Here is a 26191-nt window from a genome sequence, read left to right as displayed (position 1 = left end):
GAAAAAGGTAAGTTCCCTTTTTCAAAGTGTAAGCTTCGCCTTCAGTTTCTTGGGACATCAGGTGTCAGGACTGAATGTTGCCTGTCCAGCTCTTTGGAAATAAAGTATTTCCTTTGTGCCATATTCTATATAAAGTATGGTTGACATTTTCCCTGTTTGTAAAGGTGGGATATTGCAGTCAATTGTGAGCAGCTTAGCCGGGCAAAAAACCAACCAAGTCACTGTTGAAGGTAGGTATTGAATAAGAAAGACCAGCTGACTAGGAAATACTGCTAGCACGTACGTGTTTGCCTACAGTACAGTGTGTGCATTATTTTTTCTCTTCTGAGTGAGAATGGTACTGACAGGTGACATACAGGTAAAATTATGAGCATTCCTCACTCCAAGGGTTCAATAGGAAAATCTACTGCAGGTAGAGAATAGAACAGAATATTGGAAAACGTGCTCTCCAGTCACGGTACTTATCTTGTCTCCAGTCTCTTGTGAATGTCTTATTTTATTGATCTTTGGTCTTCTAGGCAGAGAGTAGAGGTGTGCTCTGAGCCACAATCACGGTGTTGCTACCGCTTGGCTCTAGGACACCAAGCTCCTTCCCAGCTTTCAGCTTCTGCTGCACGTACTACGAAAAGGGGCAGGGGGATGTTTGCCTGCTTAACCACACTGGCGGAAAGTAAAATGCCGGTATAAAAATAATAAGATTAAAAAGATATAAAATATTACATAAACTTAATGACAAGGACTCTGAATTACAAGGAGAGGAAATCTGGTACTGCCTTAGTTTTTCATGGTGCCTTCCCCACTGTGTTATCATCTTTTGTCTGGCAGGTATTCAAATCAGAAATATTGAAATTCCACTCAGGCAAGCATTACGGCTTGATAAACTGTATATTTTATTTGCCCCCTCAAAAGATACTGGTGGTGCTCAGTTCTTAAATATTCCATAAACTTGAATTTCTTACATTAGCATCAGAAATGTTGAGGTGAGCTGCTCTTATTAATGCACTGTCCTTGTCTGACATGCTGAGGGGATGGAGGAGGACAGATTTTGTCCCTGTTATGGTCTCAGATGTTGCAAATGTATGTGTGCTGGAGGATGTCGGAAAGGTTAAGTTTTGGTCTGACCACCCTTCCAGTTGCTCAAGTGATGAAAGCCATTTTTTCCTGTTACTATGTCACGTCTAAGTGGAAATAATGTATTGTTTTAATTATACCCCCACCGTTGCAGCAGTGCAGCGATGCGTGTGCAATTAAGCTAGTGTAAAGGATAGTCTTGGCACTTACTCGGGAAGTAAGCTACAGGGATGTGAAACACCTGTATACAAGCAGAGGTACCCCAGAGGTTCACTGCAATAACGGTAGGGGCACGGGAGATGTGTACCGGGATATGTGCTTGGTTTTAGAAGCTACATTTACTTCTCCCAGTCTATGCGCTGCCCTGTCCTTGGCAAGAGGCTGCTGCTGCATGGCAGGAGGAAACTTCTGGCTCCCTTTCACGGCCCCGAGCCTTGCCAGCTTCAGCAAATGGTCCTGCTTTGCAGCAGCGTGGCTGGGAAGCTGGACACGTACTCTTCCGCCCGCCCGCTCCGCTGGAGGGTTGGTAACCTCTGGGAAAGGGCTGGGGGGCGGCTGCCTGGGGTTTGCTGGTTCAGCAGGTTTCATCCCAGCTCCACTGTGGGATGAAACCTTAGTCTATAAAGAGTTGTACCTCTGGGTGGCATAACGCCAAAAAAAAGGTCTGCAGCGAGGGCCCGAGAGTGCGATCCCAAGCGATGAGATATAAAGCTTCATGGTTGTCCGTTGCCTTGTAAAAAAGGCAAGCGGCTGTGTGACAGGGGACTGTCAAAGAAAATAAGGAGTTAGACCTTCTTTTCTAAGGAAATCAAAACGTAGAATTAGCAGAGCAATAAAAGCCTTCTAAAGTGAAAGCTGGAAACAATACATTTTTAATAAAATGGGCAGTTACTCTAATTGCTGAACCCCTACTGTTCAATTTCTTTTAGTGCCCTTATTCATTAAATTCAGCATACTTATACTTATTATTTACAGATGTATGCATTTTAACTTGTTTATAGAAACCATGCTTTGCAGAAAGCTGTGGATGGTATAATACTAATTCGTAAGTGTTTATTGCTGCCTATAATATGCAATTTTAAAAACAATTAAAAATAGTGGTGGAGCTCATCGTTGGAGTCAACCCCAAACTGCCCATGAAAAGTGAAATATTAGTACCGTGTACCGCCTGAAAGGTTATAGGCCATTTGTAGTGGATTGATAGCATACCCATTAATGAAGAATTTACCTGTTCTTAAAGATTTTAAGCTCAGCAGTCTAGTTTCTGGATATTATTCTAATGTAACCCATTTAAACATATGTGATGGAGTTCATAATTGCCCTTGTAAATGGGTATAGAAAGGAGGGTATATAAATCAATTAGTGATATCCAGCAGTGTGGCTGTAATACAAATTAATTGGGATGATAAGCTTTTTAACTGCTACTATACTTACTTGAAGTAGTTTTGATCACTGAATAGGCTCTTGCTGAGTCACTCTATTAATTTTAAGATTTAAATACACCTGAAGATCAAAATGTTCTGAATTAACAGTCCTAAAGTTTGAGAAATAAAATGATATGTAAAATATTACAGAGCAAGTCAGTTTTACTGCATTTCCAAATAGAGCACAACAGTTTTATTTTGTCCATGTGGTACTGAACAACTGTGTAATAGTATTACGTGATTAAAGACATTAAAACACTCATTTTCTTGCTGGATTCAAGCCACAGCAAAAAGTCATGATGAATGGTGTCATAAGAACATGCTGAATATATAGAAAATAAAAAATTTATTTGGCAGACATAGTAATACTGAAAACTAATATCAACTTGGATAGGAGGCGAGTTTTGAAGAATAAAATCATTCCTTTAGTATAATACTCTGAATTATTCTGTTTGGATGCTTGAAAAGATTTGAAGATAAAAGAAAAGTCCTCAAAACACTGTAAAACGTTTAATAACTATAAATGGAGACTTTATGACTTAGTAAAATATCTGGATGTGTGTTGATATTATAGTAACTATTTCATTTCCTTTGCAATTTTTATTTATTATTGAAAATATTGGATCTGAGTTTTCTCCCATTTATGTTTACAAGTCAAGAGTCTTTCTTGGAATTGGTGGGGTGGCAACACTGTAAAACAGATCTGAAAAAAAGAATCAGACCCCTTTTATTTTTAAGTGTTTTGTCCCTCACAATGTGCCTTTTTTCTTATTTTTGATCTTGCAGAGAAGACATGCTGAATTCGTGACACCACGGTTGTATCAATAGGCCACAGAAATAGGCTCCATTTTCATAAATAAAGAATAAAGAGGCCAGAGTTCTCATTCTCTCTACATTTGTGTTGCTTCTTTGCCTACGCCACTTTACTCCAGATGAGGATCTGACCTTGGGAATTCACTGGTAAAGCAAACACGGCCTGAAGTGGAAGAAAAGTCCATTTTCAGATGAAAAATCTAACTTCATGCACATGATAGCACAATTATATAAATATTTTTAAAGAAGATCCTATTTTTCAGTTTTGCAATAATGCGGAATTTTCACTTGAGACTCATGCAATTTTGCATGGTAGTGGCCAGGCAGAAATCACTGACCTGAAAAAACTACAGAGCTAGCATCTTTCGGATGTTTTTCTTCAGTTTTCCGTACGATTTATTTTTTTCATTTAACATGTTTTCTTTTTCATTTTGAGGGTAGGCTCCTAATACAAAGTGATGAGCTGCTGCCCTGTAAACTCCACTGTGCCTGCCAAACCCTCCGGCCATCCTGTCTGTACACTTACTTTCACCCTGGTTCCCTCATGGTGTCTGTCTGGCCATTTATTTAGCGAAAGACGCTCCTGTTCTCAGTTACTAGCGCGTCATTAAGTCTCGCTGTCCTGAGAGTGACACAGGTATAACCAGACACAGTTCTTATCCCTGATATAATTAATCCTGACAAGCTTTCTGCCTTCCACGTTTGCTCAGGTGTAAATGCATCTTTCTGGCTACATGGACACATAAACCCAAATGTAAAACTGCTTTGCTGGTGTAACTGTAAAAAAAGCAAAAACAACAACAAAAAAAAACAACACCAGCCTGGAAACCAGTATAATTTTCTTTGAAAAGGTGATGCGAACACAAATCTCCTACGTTAGTTAAACATACCACCCCTGGGTTTAGCGGAGCTGGTGCTTGAAAACCAGGCGTTGCAAACCAGGGTAAACCTTACTCCTGTTTGAAAATACCCTCCTGAGCAAACCTGCAGAACATGAATGTGCTCTTACAGACCGGCTGCAGCCTCCTTGTTTTCCTTTACTGCTACCTGTAGTAAATATGTCTGTAGAGTATGTAGTTGCCAGAAGTCCTGGCTTTACTGGGAGAGGCACCAGAGGTGGTTGCAGTGACGGCTCCCCGCCAAATACCTGTGGGACACAACAAAACGATGCAGCAGCTTCGGAAAAAGGTTTCGGGGTGTTTTCATTCGGAAATATGTGGTCGGTGCGTATTGGTGATTTCCAGATCATACGTGCTCAATATATAAGACTAGCCTGGTAGATTCAGGCTTATGTCTTGGTGGTATATCAGGCTGATGTTGGCTTGGACGGTAGAGTCAAGAGTAGAGGTTTTTGTGGCAGTTTCTGGCGTTGCTTATGCCTGTGTGGGACACAGCCCCCACGTGCATGGGTGCTGCTGAGTTGCCTTCAGGAGAGGATTTGGGACTTCTCTCAGGGCAGGTCTGTTGTCTTCTGGGACATTCCTGTGTAATTGTATATATGGTGGGGTAGTCTTACAGAAAGTTGATTCCTAGCTGGCCATGGAGATGAAGACGAGCCTTTCATCATCTCTCCTGAGTTCCCTGCCAGCAGTAGTGGCGGTGCTCGGGGGCGGAAGGCACCCAGCCCTGGCCTGCCTTGCAGTCGGCCGGGGAGCGGGGTGCGCGCACAGACTTGGGGGTGCTTCAGAGCCCCCGTGTTAGAGGGACTGAGCACAGTCTGAGTGAGTTCCCTGCTCTGTTGTGGATCCCATGTGTAACCTGGGGCAAGACATGGAAGGCTATATTGCTAGAGTTACAGCTAGGTTGTCGGTTGCTGTTGAAAATCCCAGCTGGGTACTGGTTGCATTTTTCTAGGAATTTAAGACCCAAGCAAATCAAGCTCTTAGGCTGTCAGTGCTTCTGTTTCCCATCTGTAAAGTAAGAAGAATAGCTCTTCCCTTATCTCACTTGGGTGTTACAAAGGTAAAAATATGAATGCTCACGGGATATTCACATAGTGGAGTGGCAGGGACCACGCTTGTAGATCAGATAGGTAGAAGAAAGCAGGATCTTTCATGCTGCTAAATATGGCAGGACCAGAAGTGCTGCAGGCTGTGCTGCGTGGCTGGGACAGCGGGGCACGGGGGGAGTCACTCAGGGCATCTGTGATCTGTGCAGGAATGCCACCGGGGAAGATGCGCTGGCAGGTGGGCCCCCTGGAGTGTCTTAATAAATGGCACTGTAAAGTCAGGTCACTGAATTTGCATGCCTAACAACTGGATTTATTAAGAGGCCAGGTTGTGGCATAACGGAAAAGTATGTTATAAAAAAATCCCCACCCTTCATTGGGCAACCGATAGAGGATATTTGTGGGAATAATAAAATCTGTGCTACAAATGAAGCAGTTAGCTGCTAAGGAACAGAAATTGTATTATGAGACTAGAACAGAAGGATAACCAAAAGATAGATGCTGTTGTCTTCTGATTTACTGCAAACAAATCTGGATAGCTCTGCTATGCTGGTAGTAGGATGCTGAACTTTTATTTCCTGGCCCTAATCACCTGATATGAATAAAGGTTTCAAAGGGCTACACTCCTGTCATATGGCCAAGATCAGTATCCACTAACTCCGTTGACTTATGTTACATGGCTCTGCAGGTTAACAGTACAGATTTGCAATTGAAACTTGGCAATTTTGTTGATGAAAGGCATGAAGGAATATGATGCGGCTCGCTCTCTCCCAGTTCTAAACTGAGGGAGATGCAGCAGATGAGTGTAAACACTACTTTTCTGCCGTTCCAGTTGGCAAATACAACTTGGTATACACACAGCAAAGGCATTTGCTGAATATGAAGAAATGAAGAAGCCTTTTTTGGTTGGTTTTTTTTTTTTTTTAGACTTATCCTTTGAAGTTAGTCTGCGTTTTAACACTGAAATGCTAAAATGGTCAAAATGAAAGCGCTCTGAGAACCTGCTTTACGAGTAATGGCTCCCCTCAAGGTTATGGAGGCCTTTCAAGGTTCATTCTTTCAAATAACCTTTTGACTTGGCAGGATCAGGATCGTTACCATTATTTGCATTGGAGTAGTGCTTGAAGGTCCTGCAGCACCGGTTACTGTACAGCCTGAGACCCTGCCCAAAATAGTGTCCTGTCTAAATACTTGAGATGCAAAAGGGTGGGGGGAGAAAATACTGTTCTGATGGTATGTCTGCCTGCAGTGGAGCAATGGCCAGATTTGTTCTTGGAACTTCATTAGGGTAAGGATATCGGAGCAGAGAGTGTGTTTAACTGCTTCTTGTACTCATGAGGTGGAGGGCAGAGTTCAGCAGGACCCCTCTTCTCCCAGATGTGACAGGACAGAAGCCAGCTGTCCGTATCACTCTTTTCACTGACAAGACTCGTCACAGCAAAAGCACTTTGGCTTTAGAGACTTCTGCCAACTCAGCTGCGCCTATCAGGGCTTGCACCTTGTCCGAGATAGCTATTGGCAGCAGCAGCCTGTGCCCTAGGCATGACTCTTAAAATGACTTGGTCTGAGGCATCTTTTAGGTGACCTTGTGTGCAGTTTGTCCATTAATAAGACCTTGCAGATTGGGCTTCAGAGCTCCATAACCTCTACTTCTTGCTGGTTTTGTTGTTATTTGAATCATACTGTAGGAATCCTGAGCAGTACGTGGTGAAAAACTGTGGGATCCTCTTTTAGCTTTTGAAATAACAGAAAAGGCTCATTTTGGATTGGGCACCCTCAAGCAGAAACCAGGTCATAAATTTTCATCTTCTGATGTCCCTGTTGAAAGTGGAATGCCCCTTTTCAGACTAAAAGCAAACCTGAAGACTTAGAGGGTTTTTTGGCTTTCAGCCCAAATAATATAATACCTTTTTTTTTTTTTTTTTAAGACCTAGACAGTCTTGTAGAGATTAACTATAACTTGATTAAAATTAATGCTGGAAAATTTGTAATCAAGAATCGAAACAGAATAACTTACATTTAACATCATGGCTTTAAGGCAGATGTGTGCAGCTAGCAAGACACAAATAATAAAAAAGAAACCCTCAAATGTGGAAAACATACTTTCTTAAGTCCTTCTGAAAATCCTGATGATAATATCTCAATCTGGAGTTATTTTGGCAGCCTACATTTTAATCCAGGTATGCTGTGTTCACTCGTAATAAAAAGCATTCCCTCCTGAACGTCGATGCATACCCAGCCCTATGAGGAAAGATTTTTGACTGTGGTAATTCGTTCTGCGTCAATTAACGATTGCACATGGCTTCCCCTGAGCCTTTCCCTCTGTCCTCCTGCCCTGAGCCCACTCCACCTCCGTGCCGTCAACCCCAGGGTAAGCCAGCGATCCAGCACAGCAAGTGCCAATATGTGAAATAGTAGCGCGACTTCTTTGCTTTGTGGTGTTGTCTTTGCAAGGGAGAAAATGGGAGTCTTCACACAAGGGAAGACTTTGTTCTCCTCTTTCTGTTGTCTGTGATCCCCACCTGTTGTATATATGGTAAAAATATCTGGGACTTATAACCCAGCAACAGTACGCAGCCAGAGTCATGTGTGACCGGGTCAAACACACACTCGCTGGAGGGTCATGGCCAGGTTACTAAGTCAAGGCTGGCAAGTCTCCACGATAATGTTTTCTTTCTCTCTCACTCTTTTTTTTTTTCTTTTTTTTTTCCCTCCCCTTGTCTGTCTTCCAAACAACAGTTTAAAAAAGAAAAAAAAAACAACAAAAACCCCCTCGTAACAATGCAAACTATTTAAGCATGACAAATTCAAAGAAGTTTTTTATTAAAAAAAAATTGGATGGGGGGGCTGAGTCAATGATATTTTGGATTTAATTTGATAGTATAGTTTTATGTGGCACATGAAAGAGAGAAATTTGTATTGAAACAATTGAGACCCACTTTCCCAGTTCCTGGCTCTTTCCTGGAAGATGATTAAAAGCAGACTTTTTTTTCCAGACGAGACATAAAAATTAAATGATCTACAGTATATAGTTATTTTTTCAAATGTTTGGAGGCTTATAAATAACTTCTACAATCAAATGCACACATACAAGCAGCAGAGGATCTGGTTCTAATTACTTGTACTTTAGTTGAACTTTGGCGTTTCCTTTGACTTTCTGCCTAATGTATGTGAGCTGTGTGCCTTGCACTCCTGCAGTGAATTCACAAAAAAAAAAAAAAAAAAAAAAAGGCAAAAAAACCAGACTCTTGTTGGTGCCAACAAAAATGAGGGTTAACAGAATGTTTTGACCAAATGCAACACTTTGCTATTCACCCTAATTAGCTGAAATTGCTGCTTCCCACCAGGGACCCTGAGCTCAGTATTCAAAATTCCCTTGAGGCTATCCAGGAAATGCCATTTGCTTTACAACTTCTTATTCTTTTAAGACTTAACTGTCCAAAGTGTGCATTAACATACAAGCTTAATAATCTAAGTTTCTAGCAAAATGCAAGGCATTTCCATAGTGCCTGCCTGTTTCTAGTTGGTCACAAAGTAAAATACCTCCTCCATCTGTCAACATGGTTTAGCTGGCAGTAAATTAGCTCTCACGAAGCATGCTGTGCTTTTAAAGATCTTATCTGCTGCTTTATCTTGCCTTTAGAAATATTTCAGACATTTTAGGAATTGTGAAGTGACCGATTGTTTGAGAATCCCTGTGTGCTTAAGCTGCATTCAGGTGTTGGGTGACGGCACTGAGGCTCTGTTTTCTTAGGTGAGTAGGGACCCTGAAGTGTCACATCTCACAGGACAAGACAGCAGGGCATGGAAAGAAGTTGCCCCCTTTTTTTTTTTTTTCTTTGAATTTTTCCTAAAATCGTAAGACTTTTTTAGAAATGCCTCTTCTGGAAATGTCAACTGTCTGCCTCCCATCCTTTCTTTTTTCCACCATGCATGTGCAGACATGCATAGAAAAAAAAGCAGGTTCTGCTGTCATGCATCCACTAGCCACTGACATGATACAGAAATAGCACTTTATACCTGCTGAGTATGAATTACTACAGATGCCTGCACTAGATTTCTGCACTTCCATGCTGGCAGTACATTCATTTTCAAATAAAGAGTTAAAAAGGCTAAATCCAAGGAAGAATAGTAAGTCAGAAGCAGGAATAGGAGTTGAGCATGTGTAACCTGAGTTCAAGCCTTCTCCAGAAAGCCATACATCTTGCCTGTGATCAAAAGTGAATGATCCCAAACTGGGTTTTCTTGCAAACAACAACAAAAAAATAAAACTCTCTAGAAGGTTGTTCAGCTGATGCAAGTATTGTATTGAATAGCTTAAGTCCTTTCAGGAACATATGTGTGTATATGGGTATTTTACAGAGGTCCTTCTGGTTTACATTGGCTCTTTCCTTCTTGTATACCTTTTCAAATCATCCAGAAGAAAATTCTCTAGCAGCACCTTCAGCTCTTCAGTTGCTATGTTGTGTATTTATGAACTGAGCTGGTTGCTTAATCTCTTTTGGGTATCGCAAGTTCCTGGTGCTTGGCCAGTGCCTGACAGACCTCTGTTGTATGTATGGTTCGTGGTTTGAACACTACTGTTGGATGCTGGTGCTTGTTTAGATGAAATCATGAAAAAAGCAGAAGCGTATCGGCATTATTCCTAAAAGACTGCTCTCCCCAATCTGAAATCACAGAAGGATTGCAGGAGTGCAGTTGTTTTATTGAATGACACAACCTTGTTTTCCCATGGGGAGCCTAAAAACTGCCTTTTAGATGGACTGGGAGAGTTGAATGAGCTAATACGAAACACATTGTCTGCTGGTATTAGAGTTTTAAAGCTTAAATTTTATTATTCTATAGGCTGATTGGAAGCCACCATAATTCATGTAAGAGCATGAAATAAGGCGAGGAATGTTTGAGGCCTCTCAAGGGTATTTGATGAATCTAACTTTAATTTAAAAGTACTAATAGATTATTGATTCAAGCAGGATGGCTGTGCAGAGATCAATAACAGAGCACTCTCTGTCTCTCTTAAATACCAAAAATTACCGTTGAAAAGACATGATCATTCTCGTCTGTGTTTTCATTAAGAAAAAACTTCATTAAAGTTTTCTTGGTGCAGTAGGAACCTGTAGTTTTTTGGTTAGCCAAGGTTCAGTGTATTTAATACTGAAAAAGATAAGTACAGTTCTGGACGTTGTCTTAACGTCACAATATATGGAGCCACTTTATTTTACTTTTCTGTTTTTTCACAGCCTCCTTATTGTTAGATATATAAATAAATTGTTCCCGTTGGAAAGATATTTCTTTGCTTAGAGTCACAGCCTTTAACACTTCACCCTAGCATTTATTTTCTTCTCAAGAAATGTCTGTCCTTGAAGTTGATAGTACCTTAACCCAAGTAAAAATTGCAGGAAGGGGCCCTTCTCTCCCAAGTAATCAGAAGTTGCATCGTGCTCCGTGATGCCCTCTGTGAATTCTACAGAACACGAGTTGACAATGAATCATGAGTTTAATACAAATGTATCATCTTTGTAATCTGAAAAATATAATGTACAGTAAATCTTGTCTAAGATTTTTCCATTGAGTAATATTCTTTAGGGTCTGCTGTTAGTACTCTTGAGATTTAGCTCTGCTGATAGTGCCTAATATTTCTGGATAGATCTGAGTTCACAGATCCTGTCATTTCTGCATATGTGTTGAAAAGTTAGAGGGATTTATCTGAGAAGCAGCAGACGGCTAGGTGAAACATGAAAATGTATTGCACATCTACAATAAACGTGAGGAATGATGACAGCATATCACAGAAAACTAATGCAGATGTTTTGGAAAGATGTAGTTCGCAGGTCTTATCTTGCATCGTAGAGCTTTCACGTCCTTTCCCTGAAAGGGATAACTGGCTTTTCAGCAGGTTCAAAACAAATGACCATCTAGAAATATTAAGGCAATAAAGGGATGAGGGGTCATAATGTGTAAGTAGCTTTTTCTCAGAGAGGTTTCCTGACGTTACAAATCCTAAGGTAGGTAAGGAAGTGTTGCTGGGTTGTGCTAGTTTTACAGATTAAAAAAACGAAAGATGACTTGTTCAGGTAATTTTCACTTCAGGTCTTATAGTTAGTCGTTTGTCTCTTTACATATGTCCTGATGCATGCTGCTGTCCTGCTGTGGCAGAATTGCACATTGGAAGTGTTACCTTTTGTAGAAAAAGGCAAGATGTACAAGGGCTCTCCCAAGATCAGGTACAGATTGGAAGGGCACATACCACAAACAGTTTCCCTTTGAAGGCTGATATCCGGTGCCCACACATGGATCCCATGCAATTCAATAGGCTAAAACCAGAACATGAGCCCAAAGTTGTCCATTTTTGGAGCCTGATAAGAGATTCAAGCCTTATATCTGATGTGAGCTGTAGCTTTTGTGGTGTTGAGTAGCTGGATCATGAAAAATGATTGGGTACTTTAAAATATACTTTTGAGGCTATAGCATGTAGCCCTGTCATTACTTCCCTTACTTTGGTTCCCTTTAAATTTTGCTAGGAAAGACAAATGAATGTTTATTATACAAAGAAAGATATGGGCCAGTTTGATAGTTGTCATACAGTAAATAATCAGTTAATTAAAATTCATTCATTAATCATTCAATTATATTTCTTTTTTCTTTTGTAGCAGTTGAAACTCAGAGCACCAGTTCTGAGGAACTTGTTCCGAGCCCTCCTTCACCACTTCCACCCCCTCGTGTTTACAAGCCCTGTTTTGTCTGTCAAGACAAGTCATCCGGATATCACTATGGTGTCAGTGCTTGTGAGGGATGTAAGGTGAGTGCCATCATCAACCTTTCCTTTTACAGGACAGCATTTCATTTTAGAGAGGGGCAAAACAACGCAGTTAGGTGTAACTTGATTGTGTCCAGAGATACCAGTACCTTTCTTGTGTGAATTAATTCTGATTCATGAGTAAAGCCAAGTAAATGACCGTCATGCCTGGAATTATTTTCCTTCATAACTGCTGCCAAAGTATGTCTTTCAGGGACTTCCATAAGTATTGACTAACATGAGAATGTGATCATAGATGTAGACATAGTCAAAGAATAAAATGAAAACACTTTGAGACTCTTCACTGTCCATCTGTAGGTCAGGTATACCCTGAGAACTCACATGGTCATTGTCTGCTCTCAGCCTGGCTTCTTCTGTGTGCTGCTACCTCTGTATATCCAGGGGGTGGAATTTGGGAACAGGTTCTGATCATCTGGAATTTTTTGCCATAGTCTCTTAACTATCTAACTAATCTCAAATCAAATGGGGAATTTGAGGATTAGCAGGTTGGTATTTGCAAAATTTAATCTAGCAGACTACAGTGCTGGCACATCTGCTAGCTGCTTTCCAGTGCCATGATTGTCAGAGCATGAATTAACTATCCATAGGATGCGGTAATACAATACACAGTTCTAAAGTAGAGAATGTCTAAAGATGAGATACTCATCAGAGAAGCAACGTCAGCTAAACCATGTGTGTATGGCAATAAAGAGAGGCGTACACACAGTGAACAGTATGGGTGCAAAGAAGAAGGTAGTGCAAAAAATGCTAGAGAAAAGATATCATAGGACAGATGCTCTCACGGTTAACTTTATTAGTTATGGTACCTTAGTGCAATGTTCTTTTTTAATAATTAAAGAAAAGACCTGTGATTTTCATCCTTCAAATTAAAATAGTTGTGTAGTGCTTAGTCCAGTGAAGATACTAACGCATGTCAAAAATGTGACAGGTGCTATTTCCGTATAAATGAAGTTATTAGAATAAATTAATAAAAAGTATTTTGCTGGCTCATTTTTGTGAAATGTTGTAATGTTTTTCAGATGCTGTGCAGTTAGCCATTTTTACTTTGTCCTTTGAACCTGCAACTTCTTCCGTGCTGTTGTGGTTTAGCCCCAGCCAGCAACTAAGCACCACACAGCTGCTCACTCACTTCCCCCCCACCCAGTGGGATGGGGGAGAGAATCAGAAAAAAAGTAAAACTCGTGGGTTGAGATAAGAACAGTTTAATAGAACAGAAAGGAAGAAACTAATAATGATAATAATAACTATAAGAAAATGACAATAATAATTATAAAAGAATTGGAATATACAAAACAAGTGATGCACAAGGCAATTGCTCACCACCCTCCGACTGATGCCCAGTCAGTTCGTGAGCAGTGATCCCACCTCCAGCCCAACTCCCCCCAGTTTATATACTGGACATGACATCACACGGTATGGAATACCCCTTTGGCCAGTTTGGGTCAGCTGCCCTGGCTGTGTCCCCTCCCAACTTCTTGTGCCCCTCCAGCCTTCTTGCTGGCTGGGCGTGAGAAGCTGAAAAATCCTTGACTTAGTCTAAATATTACTTAGCAACAGCTGAAAACATCAGTGTGTTATCAACATTCTTCTCATACTGAACCCAAAACATAGCACTGTACCAGCTACTAGGAAGATGATTAACTGTATCACAGCCGAAACCAGGACAGTTGCTCCTGGCCTTTTGTATTGACATAAAATATCATAGTCCTGGGTTTGTATCAAAAAACTGTAGGATTGGAGTCTTGTTCCCCCCGTATTTTATAACTGAAGTAGTGAAAGTAACTATTTAAGCTGACCTCAGTTTTAGAATCTCTTTCTGGTATTGAGGTTTTCCTTGGATATCATGTTTGGTTTTTTTTCTTTTAGCTGCCACAAAACTATCAAAATTTAAGTGTCTGTTAGGAAGAACTATGGTAAGAATATTCTGTAGCTGATTTCATTAAATGGGAAATCTCATCATACTCAGATGCCAACACACAAATGGTGGTGTCATTTGCTCACCCACACATTCCCTCTAAGCACAGATGTAATTGCAGACTGTAGCAGAAAGGTCACATGTCCCTAAGACTTCATTATTTTTGAAAAATATGCAAAAATATACTGTAGGGCTTTTATTGGATACTGCAAAGCGTTTTCATAAATAATAAAGCAAGACCATACTTGTCAAAATACATGAAGAAATCTGTCTTGTGTTAGCCACTATTCAACAACAGCAACAACAAAATCATGTTCAGTTATTTGCTAATTTGCAAGATGGGGTAATTCGGCACTTAGCAATAGCTGCTTGTCGTGGTTTAACTCCAGCCGACAACTAAGCCCCACACAGCCACTCGCTTACTCCCCTGCAGTGGGATGGGGGAGAGAATTGGAAGAGTAAAAGTGACAACACTCGTGGGTTGAGATAAAGACAGCTTAATAGGTAAAGCAAAAGCTGCATGCACAAGCAAAGCAAAACAAGGAATCCATTCAGCACTTTCCATGGGCAGGCAGGTGTTCGGCCATCTCCAGGAAAGCAGGGCTCCATCACGCCTAACGGTGACTTGGGAAGACAAAGGCCATCACTCCGAACGTCCCCCCTTCCTTCTTCTTCCCCCAACCTTATATGCTGAGCATGACGTCGTATGGTCCGGAATATCCCTGTGGTCAGTTGGGGTCAGCTGTCCCGGCTGTGTCCCCTCCCAACTCCTTGTGCCCCCCCAGCCTCCTCGCTGGTGGGGTGGGGTGAGGAGCAGAAAAGGCCTTGGCTCTGTGTGAGCCCTGCTCAGCAGTAACGACAACATCCCTGTGTTATTAACACTGTTTTCAGCACAAATCCAAAACATAGCCCCATACTAGCTACTGTGAAGAAAATTAACTCTATCCCAACCAAAACCAGCACACTGCTGTTAAAAGGGGGGAAAAAAACCAAACAACAAAAAACCCCCTACTGATTAGTTACATATAAAACTTGTCAGTCTATGAGAAATAAGAAGTTTTTAAAGCAGTAACTTAGCTGCTTGAGACTGGTAATATTTGGGTTAGTTAATGCTAGCTCTTCAACAGATTGGACTAGGACTTTATGAATCTCTTCCACTGATTAAATCAACTTCCTTAGTGAGTGCTAGAAACTGGCAAAGAACATGATGAGACCACTGAGTCAACCAGTGGTCCCATTGGTGGACAGTCATGTACTACATTTGCTGTTGAAAGTTGTCTGAGCTTTTAGGTCAATGGAAGTGGTGTGCTGGATGACAGCACAGTCAGTAGGTGAGCACAACACCAGAGACAGCCTCAGAAACGTCTACGTTGCCAGTTTCTGCTCTTTCTCTGAAGAATGTTACCTTTTTCTCTTGAGTCCTTTTGAACTGTTTGGTTTATTTTTCTTTTCCTTCATCTTTGCTCTACATTTGCTTTCACACAGTCATTTCTTGGTCCTGTACCATAAGAAAGCTGCCACGTTGTACTTCTTATTTCTAACCATCCAGGCTCCTGCCTGTACTCAAGTCTACCTTCACCCTTGGTTCCCAATATCAGTTCTTCATGCTTCTCTTTCTTGCTAGCTTTCTTTGTACAAAAATTTAGCCAGTTGCTTTGCAGGTTTCAATAAGCATTAAGCACTGCCACTGGGGAAGCCTTGTCTCCTCTGGATCTCTGCCTTTTAGTTGGTTAACCCAGGTTTTTTAGAGAGCCTGTGTTTCACTGAAGGCTTCTGCTTGGTACGGAGCTGGAGTTTCATGCTGATTCTCTGGTGAATCAGGGAGCAGTAATAAGGAAGGATTCATGTTACAGCCTTTCGTCTAGTTAGGAACACAAATTTATTTCTCCTTTACCTGAACACACGTGTCCATGCAAAGAACTTTCTTTGAGATTTGGAGTTTCACTGAAGCTGACCAGCGTGTTCAAAAGCTGTTGGGATGGGGAGAGGCAACTTCGCTTACGCACAGCTGGGTTGCACGAAGCTCATTCCATAAGAAGCTAGACTAAAATGTCAGCAAAATCAAGTTTAATTCTCCTTTTTTTTTCTCTTTTCCTCTGACCTTGTTGCCTTTTCTCTTCCTTCACTCCTATTCCCATCATTTCTTTCTTCAGCTGATTTGCGATCTCTGTTCCGTGATGTTAAACCTTAAATTCATTCCTTTTTCCTCCTGCATTGCACCTCCCTCTGCTCTGAGGTCCTTTTCTCAAGTCTTTTCCTTTTTCCTTTCTGACTCATTTACCTTTTCCTTTGAACTCCTGGCAATCTTGTTTCTCAAGGGAAACACAATGGAAAATTCTACTCATATCATAGTTATCTAATTACAGCCCGGTTCCTTTTCTTTTTCTGTGCTGGCTTTCCCTTGGTTTTCTTCTAGTTGTCTTTCCTTCTCCTTTGCCTTTCTTCTTTGAGCTCCAGTGAAGCTGCTATCACAGTGATCACTAGCAGTCTCCATCTAGTGCAAAGGGACAGACAGCTTTCTGTCCTCCAGGTTTTGGGTTGATGACTGCCTTTGATTCAGCAGGCCTTCTTCTTCCTGGTTTTCAGGGCTCTTTAGATTCTCCTCCTACTTTGCTTACTGTTTATTCAAAATCTCCTTAAGTGGTTCTTTATCCGCTTCCTGATGCTGTTCCCTGAGGTTCAGTTCTTTGGTTTTCTCTCTCAAAAGCATGTTACTGACCTGTTTTATGGTAGACCAATGGGGGAAGTCATGGCAATATTCTGCTCATAAAGGGTGTATTCTTAATGGAGACCCTTCCAGCCAGGAGCCCTTGGAGAGCTGTGGATGGTGATGATGACCTTGTGATGCTCAGTTTGGGAACAACTGCACTGGAAATTTTATCGTCCCTCAATTGTAACCAACCTATGGATGATTTCCAAAGTTACCGCCATCTCTGACTTCTCCCCTGCTGTCTTCCCCTGGTGTATCCTCTTGCTCGCCTCACTGCTACCTTGGACACAGAGTTCATGAAGACAGAACTTTCCATCCTCTCTCTTTGTGACATCACCAACTGTAATCTCATGGCATGCAGTTTTTTCAGACATCGTGCCATGATGACATAATTTCTGATCTGCAGCATTGTAATTCACGATTTGTTGTCCTTTTTCCTCCAGAATCTGCCTTCAGCTGCCTTCATTGTCAAACCATTGCTGTGGTCTTCTTGCGTGGTGATTAGATTGGTCCCTTCTCCTGTCCTTCCTTCCCCTTTTCCCACTTGCCATCATCCTTGGACCTTATTTTTTCAGGTACCTGGGAACAACTTCCTAATTTCCTTTGCCAACCACTTTTTTCAGTATTCTAAGCACCCTTTTTTTAAGTGATCCTTCTGTCTTATTTATTACCCGAGTCTTCAGTACTGTGCCTCACTAGAGAGACTGTTCTGTGGCCTGTTTTTGGCTAGTCTTTCAAGGTTTTTAGGGGCTGGAGTGTTCCATAATATGTACTTCTGAACCACAATGAAAGTTTAGGAGCTGTCTAAATAATTTTAAGCTATCTTGTTTTCTAATTTTAGTATGTTCATGCTGAAAATTTTATTTGCGATTGTTGATTTAGAGTACCTGACTTCTTCCTTTCCAAATTTGAAGTTTGGGAGCTTTCAGAAGGTTGATATCCTGAGCTTTTTCTCAATTTGGTTGGTCAAATTCAGCAGTCAGGATTTTTTGTGTGTTTTAAACTGGTTTAAGAAAAAAAAATCGTGGCTTCATGTTTATTTCTGGGTGTTATGCTGCAAAAGGCTGATGTGCCTCTTAGCCTGTCCATGGCTTTGTGTATGTATTAAAATCTCAAACCAAACTGATCTTCATGGTGCACTTGTATTTTGTGAGAAAAATTCCAGAACCGGTCCATCTTTTTATGTGTAAAATACAATACATTGATAATATTCAGCTTATTTACAACTTTCCCATTTTGTAAACTGTGGCATTTCAGAGGCGGGTTTTGGAATCTACTCGTCTGTTTCATGACCTCAGTTAAAGACTGCTGAAATCTCTTCCCCACCCTGATCTCTGGGTGTTGTTAGACAGCACGCAAATGAATTCCATACAAAATGAGCAACTTGGATTTATCCAGCTGGTACAAGTGGTTATAGGGCTGTCACTGAAAGCTCAGCTCTTTGGTCCTGACTTGATTCGTCACTGTAACCGGGTTTGCAGAAAGGAAGACTGAGAGTAGCGGGCTGGATTCCCCACACAATGCCATCGTTGTGTGGGCAAGGAGGAGAAGATGGTGTTCTGGCAGCTTCAGCTGTCTCTGAAAGCCTTGTCTCTTGTTCTGGCCGTTTAAAAGACGGCATTCCTCTGCTGGCAATCCTGCCTGGATTCCTGGCTTGAACTCGGTGGGCAGCAAAGATGCCTAGAGCAGTTTCAGGAGAGAAGACAGCACGGCATATAAGGGGGTAGGTTTACGGTCCAGCAGTTTTGTCCGAATGATCAAGGTGCCTCTCTGCCTGTTGTTGATGCTAATGGAAAAAAACGTAGATAAATCTACTTCAATACCGAGTGATCCCAGGTCGGCTTTATCATAAAGGAAGAATAGCTTTCCTTCCATCAGAGTTTTCTTATAAAATCATATCTAATATGGGATCCTTAAATTAAAAGGGTAGCCACATTTAATATATTTTCAAACGTCTTCAGCTATGAAAATATGCCTATTTGTTTGACACCTTCCTGGCTCTTTTTTTTTTTTTATTGCAAAGACTTTTAGCAGTACGGAAAATAGGCATTGGTATAAACCCTGAAATTTAGGTCTGTAATTGGACTGACTGCCACAAAAAAGATAAGATACACATAGGAGAAGAAAAGAAAAAAAAGAGAGAAAATGAAACAGTTTTTGCTTTGTCCAGATTTGCTGATCCACGTGGATGTTTAGCTTGGGAGAAAAGCTGTCATTTTGTTACAGCTTTATCTTACTTGCTTACAGATGCAGTGGGAGGCAGTCCTACCACCCAGCCCGAGGCCCAAAATTGGTTGCCTAACTTTGAATCAGACTGCATGCTCTCTGCAGTCAGTGGAGAGAGAGGAGCTCCTCTGATGGCTGGTTCAGAGCACCTACACTAGATCTACTCTGCGTCACCCTCCAGAGCAGCCTGTCCCCATGAGCCATTGGGTAGATGCCCAAAGCATAGCTGTGTTAATATTCTCCATGATGTCCCCCACGGTTATGTCCCTCTGGACACTGAGAGGGTTGGCGTTCCCCCGTTGCAGGACATGAATCTGTGGTCAGCACTGGTCAACAATGGATTTACAAAATGCTACTGACAGAGAGTAGAACTGGTTTTGATTTTATTTATTTATTTGAAGTTCGATGGCAAGGATATTATGCTTGGGTCTGCAAGAAATGTTGATGAGCGGCCTAAAATATTTTAGGGATTGTCATAGCCAAGTTCCCTTCATGGAACAGTGTCCTTCTGGACAGATGCCTTTTTCTTTTGATAATGCCTCTTAAATCATGTGAGGACAAATTTGCATTTTCTTAGGCAGTTCTGGGATTGTAGAGGGATCTTAAGCAGCAGTTCTTTTTGATAACACCATTCTTGCAAGTGTTAGCTTCTAGCTATAATGTAATTACATTTAAGTCTGTATTTATGCCCTTTTACTGGGAAGTAAGGATCCAGACATAGAATTTTATCAGTTACCTAACACTAAAAAATAAAAGCAAACTTCATAAAACCATAATATTCCATGTATTTGCTTGGCTTTGTTTTCCTGGCAATGTTTTAATCACCTACAACTGAAAAAAAAGTAAGAAATGTAAAGCTGAAAATATGCGCATGGTATGATTTGTATCAGGGCAAGAAGTAATGTTGTTTGCAGCAATGCAATTGTAAAGCTTCTATTGGTTCAAAGAAAAACATAGATCAGCTTGAATGATCAGGCTGTATTTGTCTCCATTTAAGCTGTATTAGTAAGTGACAGTGCCAGCAGTAGAGATGCATGCTGTCGTTCATGCACAGCTTTGAAAAATTCCTCAAATCATGGAAAATTGCTCCTAGTTTCAGCTAAATCAACAATCATTTTTTAGAAGGTGAAAAATGTATTTTTAGATACATTTTTGCATTCTATTAATATCATCAGATCTTAAACTGTAAGCACTTTGCAGTGTAGCAATGTTGAAAGCCATTCGTTTGCAGAAAGCAGTGCCATATGCAGAAAGACATTAAATGAGTTGCAACTGATATAAACATAGTACTGAAAACCTGGAATTTTTATATATTTCATACTATCAGAGGAGACCTGATTGTTTTAATGCTGTCTTTGCAATTTTAGTTTTTAAAATAAGAAAACCAGGAAAGCTAGGTGTCCTGTGAGAAGCTGGTATCTGTTTCAGTAAGTTCTTAGTTAATTTTTCTCTTTGTTTGGAAGGTAAAACTTTTTCCAGATCCTGAATTTATTTCAAATTTTTGAAGGATGGGGAAGCATATATTTATTGGAAGCCCACTGAGAGCAAGTAAGCATGATGAAATAGATGGGATCAGGAAAAAAAAAAATTGTCTCGCCGTGTATTTTACAATCTCTTTCTGGGTTGTGTGAATGACATGAATGAAGAAAAAAAACCTAATTGCCAACCGTGACAGATAACAAAAATGAAAATTTTGGTGTGTGCTTGAATGCCGTATTGTGATTTCCAGTGCTTTGGGCCCAAGTTGTGGATTATACCTCTGCTGCTCCCCTGCATTGGGCTTCTGGAGCAGAGGCAGACAAAGAGCAGCAGTGTCAGTAGGGGGTATAGGACATACATCCACAGCTAATCTTCCTCTTATCCTGCCTGTTGCCCTCAGTCGTAGATCAGGGGTTCATCTTAAACTGTGAGAATAGTTGTTTTTACTAATTACTTTCATTTTTTTCTGGCAGTGGTGCCGGTGCTATAGAAGTGCAGAGATTATCCCAAATCACTTTCTAACCATGCTAACCACACTGCTCCAGTTATTTGTGAGCACAAGGGCTAATGTCCTGTGGAAACAGGAACTGGAAAATACTCTCTTATTTTGCATAAACTGTGAAATAACGACATATAATTGTTTGGCTTAAATTTTTCAGTCCCTTCTCATGCAAAATTCCCGATATACTGTCAGTGAAGGCTTTCTCAAAAAAGAACAGCAGCATCAGACTCTTAAATGATCTTGCTTTGGTGACCAGCCACGTTTTGGGGCACTGCTTTGCTGTGCTGCGTACCTGGAAGGTTTCTGGCTGTACCAACTAGCGCTCCTCCTGCATGTGGCCATCTCCCCTGGACAGTTTGGATGCAGCCGTATTATTAAACTAAAATTGTTGAGTCTTACTCTTCTGGCAGTGTCTATTCCTTTCTATACCTGAGAAGGTGCATCGTAAAAAGAATAAACTTCAAATTTACATGTGTATGTACTTGTTGTTATTGGAGTTGAATCATGGTTTCTTGTACCAAGATAGGTACTGAAAAGTCCTTGTAGATGTGTTTGTCACATTTCTGTCCAACTTTCACCTGCCCGTAGCTGTTGTGGCTTATTAGCAGATGGCTGAGAGAGCCGAGGTTCACACTAGATCAGTACCGTGCGCATGGTTTGCAACAGCTTCCACAGAACAAAGTAAATTATATGTATGTGTAAAAAGTGCTGTCTATGCAAATCACATCATGACGTACCGACCAGAGATGCCAGAAGCAAGTGGGCTGCAATTCAGGCTGGTACCCTTGCCTGCTGAAAAGTCCTCTGGTTTGCATGCAATGGACGTGGAGTGTATTTTTATTTTCCTGTAAATAGGTTCTAATGGATTTTACTTTTTCAATTTTCTTCACTAGAGAGAGGGAAAACCCTTTTATTTTGTTCTCATCTTGTCAATCTATTTCATAGCTCTCCATTAGTTTAAGAACCACATGTGGCTTTTAATTATAGTTATGGAGTACAGGCTGTCCTCTGCACACCCAGAAAGTTGCTACAGTCTAGGAAAAAAATGCAGCTTTCCACCATGTTTAATACAACATTTTATAATATGATCTATAGAAGTATTGTTTGCAGAGGTAATTCAGCAGATAAGGAAATATTGATATCTGAGCAAACATCTCAGAAATGAATACTCTAAGATTTTCCTTTTTTTTTTTTTTATAGTATGCTGTATTTCTTTATGCTTACTGAACAACAATTACAGACATGTAAAATTACATAGTTTTCATTTTCTAACCCTGGAACTTTTTAAAAAGAAACTGTTTAATGAGACATTGATAGAGAAGGATATACAAGCAGTTGATCTGTTGAATTTAGATTTAGGATAGCTTGCTGGACCCCACAAGAAAGTGCACTGTTTTCCCTGGAAGAAAGGGCGAGAATAGAACAGTTTGCTGAGCGTAGTTCTGGCTGAGTGTTGACTTTGGTGCTGGTGCAATGGTTGGGGTCACTGTTCTGCTTGCTTTAGTCATCTTTTTAAAATGCAGTTTGCGTCTTTCTTAACAAGTACTTAAAGATTTTCTGATTGGCACATCTTAGAGAAGTAAATCCAAAATTAAGGGGTTTCATAAATGTACAAAATGGAATTATCCATTATCTAATTCTGTTCACTTACATGTTAAATAGATATTTAGATGCTCTTTGTTTACTACTTATTTTGAATTTATTTTGAAAGATGCATCGATCTGTATTTTCTGGTTATTGTAAACCATAACTCAGTTCGTAAGCGGTCAGCTTCTCAATTTGCAGAAATACTTTGATTGGCCTTGGAAAGTGACCTTCCATTGCTCTCTGTGCTTACTGACTGACCTGCTAATGGAAACAGAGGTTCTTTCTAATCCCGAATGAAGTGTTCCTTTGAGGAAGTTTCCTAAAGGGGTATTTTCTTTAGCTTCTTCTGGAAATGGAGTGCAATTGAATTTGCAGCATGGATCCCAGAGCTGCTGAGCTTTGCAGAGCTGCTCTTTGTGAAATTCCAGTCTTGTGCTATAGCAGGAAAGACAATTGGATGTAATTTTCCAAGATTTGGTATTTCCAGTACAGTCAGCTTTACAGATTCTGTCTTTACTTTGTTTATTGTATACATTCTTCTTTTTCTTCCCCCTGTAAAACAAAACAAATGCCTTACTAAAAAAACTTCCATTTTTAAGTAGCCATTCCAAAAATCAGAAACTGCCAAAGTTAAGATTATACCTATGTGCCCATCTTTCCCTCTTTGTATCTGGATTTTGCTATAGTCTCTAAGTATGGTTACATTGTTTCTTCAGTTCCATGTAAAGGACATATGTCTTGTGTTCTTCCTCCTATTTTATATTATTCTGATTATTTCAGAGGAACTTCTTATATACAGGAGACACCTCTAGGTGTGACATCTGTGCAGCTCAGTACTCTGTTTATAAAAACTTCTTGTAGTGTTAAAGAAGCCATGCATCCAATTCTGTAATTGGTAGTTTTGGTATATTGGTATAGTAACTGCTTAACTGGTATACTGCTGCAGCTGGTCTGCCAAATATTCAGGGTCCCTACTCATAAATTGTTCTTCCCTTTGATAATATGCAGGAGTCCCCACAATTTCCACAGCTCAATTCAGGAGACAGCTGAGAAGTAGAAAGACATTTTTGTGTATAAAGTCCCTTGTGATTTCATATGGCTATGCTTAAAACTTCTCATTTAATATATTTTAGTGGGAAAAGTTACTATGCAATAAAAACTGTATCATAATACCTACATTTAAAGGGGAAAAGGTACATTGTTTCTGGATCCCCTGTCTAGAATAACGGATACATAAATTACAAGGTGAGACGGCAGTTGCAAGTAGTGCCAAAAAATAGAGATTTGGTTGGCTGTAAATGCAGTCAGTGATTTCACTCCAGCTATAGTGAACCTCAGTGACTGCTGGGGACTCTTCCAGTGCTGGAGGGGAGAGCCAGCAGCCCCCAGCCGTGGTACCTGAGCAGGGTCTGCCATCGCCTGGCAGCGGGGAGACTGATCAAATGCTTACGGAGCAAGTTTGTTCCTGTTTCAGAGTCTATTTAAAAGTGACAATTTAATGGGACCCATTACTGTCAGCTGTGGCCGGTTCCCTCTCCCTCCTCCCAGGCGCTTACCAGGGAAAGCAGAGATTTATAGCCGTGGTACAGCCGCCTTGACGGGCTACTGTTCACTCCTCCCGTGAGTGTCCTGGCTGGCTGCTCTCCAGATGGATCTTCCCAACAGGGGAGAGGTCTTCCCCGTCTCTGGGGTGCTTGGCTTGCTTTGGAGCCCTGGGCACCTATGATAAATATATATGTAAATTATTAGGTCCTCGCTTCAGAGTGCACTGTGATCCTCATGTGCTTTCTGCTGGCCCAAAGACTGGCAGTGCTCCAGATTTAGGAAGATTTAAGCAGAGCATTTCAGAGAAAGCTCTGCAGCCCATCATTCTTTAAATGAATGAGCACTACCTTGTTTGGGTTTTTTTTTTGGATCAGGGGATCAAGGCATTGCTCAGATGCTGCTGCAATTGGTCTTAACCAGCCCACATTTATCCATAGTGATGCACAGCGACTGCTACGTGTACAGAAACAGAAGTGAAAATTATGGGTTTTTTGAAAGGAAAGAAGAAAGGGAGTGTTAGGTTGAACAGGAGACATGCAAGCACAGCACCCAGGAGCCAAATGGATGAGCTAACTAGAAGGACCTTTTATCTTACCCCAAGTCCATGTGATTTTCGTAAACTGAAAGAATGATTGTCTTGTGATTATATGAGCTCGGTGCTTGAATCTGGCCATTGATTAAAGTCTGGCAGGGGAGGGAGAAAACAGGAAAACATCTTGCTAAGATTTTCCTGTGTTAGATTAATCAGCCCCAGCTCATTCACTCATCTCTGAAAGGTCATGTTTTCTCGTCGTCAAAGTTGCCCAGTCCCAGACTATCCCTTGCTTCCCTAGGGCTTGGCTGAATGAACAGTGGTGCCTGACAGTGGGCAAGGTGGAGGCAGCACTGCATTTGTCCTGTAAGCTGTGATGCTTCTTCAGCGTGATTTGTGTCAGTGTTTGCAACGAGAGACGTATCTCCGATTAGTGTTACCTTAAGAGTCCTTATTGCTTGGAGGAACAAATCAGTTGATTTCTCTGGCTCTGTTTGTGCGGTTGCTAATCCCTTGCAATGGCACAGACTGCATTTCATCCACCTTTCTGAGCCTGCTTTTCCATGTTGTTGAGACTGTTTTGACCATCTGTACTTTGACTGTGTATGGGAACTGGGCAGAGGGGTACGGCCACCATCTCACTCTTAAAAATGGTGGGTTTGCCAAGCTGGTCCAGCTCCAACTCATCCCTCTGCTGTCGCCTTCAGTAATGAGTTTCAGCTGCAGTGTGGAAAGGTAATTTTCCTTGACTACTGCCAGTACTAGAGAGCCAGACTTGCATATTTCTGGGTGTTTACTTGAACTCTGTTTTCTAGTTTCCAGGCATCCGAGTTTCACTAAACTCTACGTTTTACAAGGGTTTAGTGGGCAGTTCTGTATTAACAGAGTGTCTTTGTCACTGAATGTGGGGGAATTAGAGTGTAGCATAAAGTAGTAAGTACAAGATACTACTTGCCAGATTTCAAGAGATCTCATACAGTGTATTAGTTTAGAGATCAATTGTCAAAACTAAGAGGAAAAAAAGAATTGTGGGGAGATAATGAACATGAGTCATTCAGATGGATGCCTGAAAAATGTACCAGGAAGCATAATGCTCAAGACATCTGGTTTATTTTGGCATGTTTATGTCCATGTTATTTCTTCTGAATATTTTTGGGTTGCTTTGTGCATTGTTTTCATGTGTCACTTCATCCCTCCTCAGAAACTTCTTCTCTGCTGCGGATCGGGTACATTTTAAAACTCATCCCAGATTGGACGAAGAGAACAGAAACGTGCTGGGTCTTAAAGACAAGCGGGAGCCATGCTGCAGTGCGGCCAGAGCCAGCTCTTCGCTGGCCGTCCTGGCAGGTGGGTGCTGGCCCAGCACCCACAGGCACCTACCCGGCCGGCCGGGCTCAGGCTGGGGGGCTGCGTTGGCTCTGGCTGGGTTGGGGAGAGAGCAGGGAACAGCTGGCTGTGCACACCGACTGTGCGAATCTCTCTGCTAGAGCAAGGGGAATTGCACTTCAGCCAGCTTGCAAGCGTATATAAATATTGGTGGCATAGTTTGCATTATTGCTTCAGCTGAGCTGTAAACATTCGGTTGCTGATCGTGGGTTAGAAACTAGCGCCTCTATAAATTT

At 41.1% G+C, this 26191-nt stretch overlaps 1 protein-coding gene across 6 annotated transcripts in view; it reads left to right on the top strand.

Annotated features, from left to right (window-relative positions):
• Positions 1–26191, top strand: part of RARB (retinoic acid receptor, beta) — a 196705-nt gene that overhangs the window by 114759 nt on the left and 55755 nt on the right. For all 6 annotated transcript variants that reach the window (XM_010584349.1, XM_010584348.1, XM_010584353.1 and 3 more), the window contains one exon: positions 11907–12055. In XM_010584349.1, the coding sequence (XP_010582651.1) occupies positions 11907–12055 (149 nt within the window). The remainder of the gene's footprint in view (positions 1–11906; positions 12056–26191) is intronic.

The sequence above is a fragment of the Haliaeetus leucocephalus genome, unplaced genomic scaffold, assembly GCF_000737465.1.
Source record: "Haliaeetus leucocephalus isolate CR32 unplaced genomic scaffold, Haliaeetus_leucocephalus-4.0 Scaffold973, whole genome shotgun sequence".
In the NCBI taxonomy this organism is placed as follows: Eukaryota; Metazoa; Chordata; class Aves; order Accipitriformes; family Accipitridae; genus Haliaeetus; species Haliaeetus leucocephalus.
This window is presented reverse-complemented; position numbering and strand designations above follow the sequence as displayed.